General features: G+C 38.1%; 1 protein-coding gene across 1 annotated transcript; it reads left to right on the forward strand.

Moving 5' to 3' along the window:
* Positions 1-2,458: 2,458 nt before the first annotated feature.
* LOC143851227 (Late embryogenesis abundant (LEA) hydroxyproline-rich glycoprotein family) lies at positions 2,459-3,653 on the forward strand. Its single transcript, XM_077360579.1, has one exon. The coding sequence runs from the start codon at positions 2,584-2,586 to the stop codon at positions 3,346-3,348; it is 765 nt and encodes a 254-aa protein (XP_077216694.1). The 5' UTR covers positions 2,459-2,583; the 3' UTR covers positions 3,349-3,653.
* The last annotated feature ends 1,474 nt before the right edge of the window (positions 3,654-5,127 follow it).

The raw sequence follows: 5,127 nt of genomic DNA on the forward strand, positions 1-5,127 counted from the left end.
ATTACTTCTTAGGTCTTACTGTTATGAGTGGACATGGAGCAAAAATCCATCTTCATTGGACTATTATGGGCCTCCCATCTGTGGCCCGTGACAACCTTTATTTATCAAGAAAGTCTTTACAAAATGGAGGGTTGGATGAATTTTGCCTGATGTTCCCCACTCATACTTATACTTTTGTCCACTCATTTTTTTTCTCTTTTGAAATGGTAAGATTCTAATAGAAAGAAAATACCACTACCAAGATGCTCATGGGGTCAAGGAGTAGAAGGAAAATTGTTCGCTCATATTTTTTTAAGAAAATACCGGAATCCCGTCAAATAAGAAATTAAGAACCCAAACCCAATTTTCTTAAGGAAAATGATATTGTTAGCGAGATTAAGACCGATGCGAGAGCCCAATGAGATCTACTTTTTGTGAAGAGTCTTCTAAACCTTAGGACGGTCGATGACACTAGGCCCTTAACCATCAAGCCTCATTTAGGGTTCCACCAAGAAAAGCTAAAACCAATTGAGTTTAAGTGTACGTGGGCAATCAATGACCTAAGATCGACGGTCTAGAATGAAGAATGAGACTAGAGTGAAATTGCGGGAGTTGCCCACTGACTAAAGTGATCAATAAAGGATATTAGGGTAATCTGTATATCTCATCCTTATTGAGACACGGATGATTATTGTAGCCCAATCAACTACGCTAAGTAGGTCTAGATAATATAGTTTGTTAAACGGATTAAGCCAATTATAACCCTATAGTTTGTTAAATGGATTACGCCAATTATAACCCTATTGTGGGTGGAACTCTAAGATTTATTTTTCTATAAATAAGGTGATTGGTCTCTACTGCCATCTAACTGACCAGAGATCTCCCTCACCAGAGATTAGGAAAGCCGGAGAGGTAGTTGAAGATCCAGGTTGGTAGATCATTGCCATGAAGATCGAGACTCACTCATCGAGGCTCGAGTCTCATCCAACCCATTGAGGTAATGGTTTAGCACGACTCATTGGCTTTTGACAGCATTTTTGCGCTGCTCTTTTTACAAGCAATCCTCTCTTCGGAAATCAGCATTAGTCACCATAATCATCGAGCATTCCGCAACCATCATCGTCACCTTCGACTGTGGATTAAATCATATAATTCGACACTATACATCAATTAACACATTCTAATTTTTTTAGGGGAAGGGGTTGTTATATTGTAATCAAACGTATGGAAATTTCTAATCCACATACATTTGAGGGACGTGTTAGGATATGCAGATCTTGTAAGATCTAACCGTTGGATTATTTGTGTGTTAGATTAGGTAATTGGATAGATTAGGCAACTAAGCTAATAAGGAAGTTGGGGTGGATTAGGAAGGTTAATGTCTGGTAATCAAGGTTAGTGGAATCTCATTACTTTACACTAGTGGATCCGCTCTGAATTGGGTCCATTGACAGCCCAACTGAATAAGGCACCAAACATTTTACCGATGAAAATACCCATTGGTCACTAGTAAAATCATGATTTTTTGGCCTAGCAAATTTTTAGCCTTAGCATTTTCTCATATTTAACAATTTTTTGCAGAAGCCAGTCCGCGAAATGCCTTCTCCAATGGTCCCTAGCAAATCCCTTAAAACAATCAAAGTTAAGAAAAAAAAATTTAAAATGTTAATATATAATAATGTATGCTAATATAACTACACAAGTGGCATTCAGGGATTTACTAAAAGTATTTATAAACAGCTATACATTTTGACTAAATCATCATTTGTATAACTAAATTATATACATATTTTACACATTAAGGATTTACAATTAAAATAAAAAACCCTTTATTTAAAGAAAACAACTAACCGTTTGAACACTTACATTTCCTTCCTTAACTTCAATATCAAAATGGATTTCCCCATTTTTCCCATTTTCCCATGTTCTTACCAAAAGAAACAAAAATAAAAAAAATGTTGATTTTTCATTTTCAAATGAAAAAAATAAGAGAAAACGGTTCCTACACACTTGTGTAGATAAGTTATCTACACACTAGCTTAAAATACAGTGGGGCCCACATTGTTCGGGTGATCCAAACCATTCATTTGAAAGGTCCTCACATAGATAGGGTGTCCACAAAAAAACAGATTCATAGGATCATCCTAACCATTCGAACTGTGGAGGCAAAAAATGGACTAATTTGTGAAGGTTTATACAAGTCCATTTTACCTTCATAAATCGTAGGGTTGGGATGATCCTATGGTTCTGGTTTTTTGTGGACACCCTATCTAGGTGAGGTCCTTTAAAATGAATGGTTTAGATCACACAAACAATGTGGTCCCTACTGTATTTTAAGATAGTGCGAGATAACTTATCTATACAAGTGTGTAGGAACCGACTTCTCAATAAGTAAAGCCAAAGCCAAAGCCAAACAAACATTAATTTAGTGACATCCTTAAGTCAGGAAGAGATTAATCTACTAATATACACAAGTAGGAGAGATTCGAAATTAGGTGAGGTTGAAACATCCCAGTTGGGTCATAAGTTTCTTTCTCCTCTCTTCCTTTTCTACACCCCCCATCTCCACCCTTCCTCTCCAAACCAAACCAAACCAAAAAAAAAATGGCAGAAAGAGTATACCCTTCATCCAAACCCTCAAACCCTCCTCCACAACCCCAAACCCAAAATGTATCCTCCTTCCCTGCCCCAAAATCCCATCTCTACAACACCACCCGCCCTACCTATCGCCCTCAACCCAAACCCCGCCCTCGTCGTCGCAACTGTTGCTGTCTCTGCTTCCTCTGGACTATCCTCTTCTTCCTCGCCCTTATTTTCCTCGCAGCTATCGCCTCGGCCGTGATCTGGGTCTTGTACCGCCCTCAACGCCCTTCCTTTTCAGTCTCTGCCCTCCGCCTCTCATCCTTCAATCTCTCATCTTCACACCTCTCTTCCCATCTAGATCTTAATATCTCTGCCCGAAACCCTAACAAGAAACTCATCTTCTTTTATGATCCCATCTCGATATCTGTTTCATCCAATTCAGTTGATGTTGGGGATGGGACTTTCCCTTCTTTTATTCATGGGACTAAGAATACTACTGTTCTTATAGCTTCGATCTCGACCGTTAATCGGGATCTTGATTCTGGGTCTGTGTCGTCTCTCCAATCAGATCTGAAGAGGAACAATGGATTGCCTTTGGAAATTGAGCTTGATACTAAGGTTAGGGTTAAGATGGGTGGGTTGAAGACTATGAGGGTTCGGATTAGGGTTTCTTGTGATGGGATTAATGCTCCTGTGCCGAAAGGGAAATCAACGGCTATGGCTGTTTCTTCTGATTTGAAATGTAAGGTCAAACTCAGGATCAAGATCTGGAAATGGGAAATTTGAGAAAGAGATTTTTAATTCTATCTTATTATAATATAAGTTAGTATTTCTTCTTTTCCTTTTGTACTTGTCAGAGTGTGTTTGTTTGTAAATTGAGAAAGATGATTTGTTAGAGAAAATCATACATATAGTACTTTTTTTTTGTTATTGAATTGTTTCCTTCTTCTTACCTTCTTTCTCTTGTAATGTGATATGATATCTGTCACTGGTACTAGTTTTTTAGTTGGTTATGTAATTTTTTCCAAGATTGTATCAATAAAAGAAGGAAGTGGAAGGGAAAATAAAGGGCTCTCTGAAATTGTAAGGAATTTCTCTGGATTTTTTTTGAACTGGGTACTGTATTTTCCTAGTTTTCATCAGCGAAAGTGGACAAGAAGAGAGAATTTCTCAACAATTTGGACTATTTTTTGTGATTTTTAGATGGGTTTTGTATTTTCTTCTAGAAATTATCTGCACCATTTTTTTTCTTGTCAGAATTCTACCATTCTCTTGTGTGTTCTATACATTTCTTTGTGGTTTACAGCATTGTCGGTGTGGAGGAATTTTAATTTCCAGACAGTCTCCAGATAGATAGGGAAACTAAAATGTGAGTCTCGAGTTAACGATTTTGTTTTACTCTGGGTGAGTTGTCATCCGAGTCAAGGTTTTGCCTAACCCGGGATGGAAAAATAAATCTTGGAAATACACGACCACCGACTAATCACTATCATTATGTGAGAGATTCTGTAGAAGGTTCACATGATAGGGATGTATATAAACTTATTTTAATGATGGAGATGTATATGGTATATTGGTATGTACACTCTTTCTATGGACAACTTCCTTGTTTTTTCTTGGTAAATTGACTCAAGTGTCCTTCCCTTGAAGTTCTGAAACTGTTGTGGTTCAGAAGAGAGAGGAAGAAAGAGGAAGGCTACCAAGGTCATCTGACAAAAGCTTCTGTAATTCAATGTATGTGTCACTGTTACTTACATGTGGGTGGATTAAAAGGAGATAACGACAGACGCAGATAGTTTCAAGCTACAAGGCATTTTTTGGGGTCTCATAGGCCATAGGGAGACTATGTACTGATAATGTACAGCTATTATTTGCGTGTGAGACCATTCAACAACAAAAAAAAGTTTCGAGATTGATGCTAGAAGGCAATTTTTGGGTCTCATAGGGAGACTGAAATCAAGACCCTTGATTTCAGTAAAGAGAGAATGCTTTGTTTTTTTGTCAAACTTCCAATAAAAAATGTCAAAGAGCAAAGAGAGAATGCTTTGTTTTTTGTGGCGTTGTGGGAGTAAAAGAGGGTGCCGTGTGGTGGGGGTGGCCTCACATGAAGTGGGTCCAATACCAAGAGGGTGGTTCCTTTCTACACACTGTAGTTATGATTTTGTGTTGGAATAAATTGCCTTCCTTTATTCCACGGCTATTCCACATGACCCTCGTGGTGGTGGTGGTCATTAATGTATCAAAATGCAGATGTGGGTCAAAACACAGCCAAAGTTATAACTTAGAAGAGTTAAAAAGAGCTTTGATTGAACTAGTAAGGTAAAATATGGACTCAGACAACACCTAGCCCAAAGTAAAATGGAATCCGGACTCCCCATGGATACAGAGAGTAAACATTTGTGGGAAGGTGCTGCTTAGAAGAAGAAGGAGAGTGTATGGCCTGGTGTTTTTGAGGCCCAAACTTTAACTTTGCACAGTAATGGGTTAGACATCTTTCACTCTTGAATTGGTAAGTTTGATTGGGGTTTTCTCAGAGGCTTGACATTGATAGCTCTGAGAATGAAA

Source organism: Tasmannia lanceolata, unplaced genomic scaffold (genome assembly GCF_043159265.1).
Source record: "Tasmannia lanceolata isolate RefF3 unplaced genomic scaffold, GAP_Taslan_0.1 ptg000003l, whole genome shotgun sequence".
Classification (NCBI taxonomy): Eukaryota; Viridiplantae; Streptophyta; class Magnoliopsida; order Canellales; family Winteraceae; genus Tasmannia; species Tasmannia lanceolata.

Bases quoted from the DNA above. Each gene is read 5' to 3' on its own strand.
- LOC143851227 (XM_077360579.1), top strand. From the start codon at position 2,584: ATGGCAGAAAGAGTATACCCTTCATCCAAACCCTCAAACCCTCCTCCA.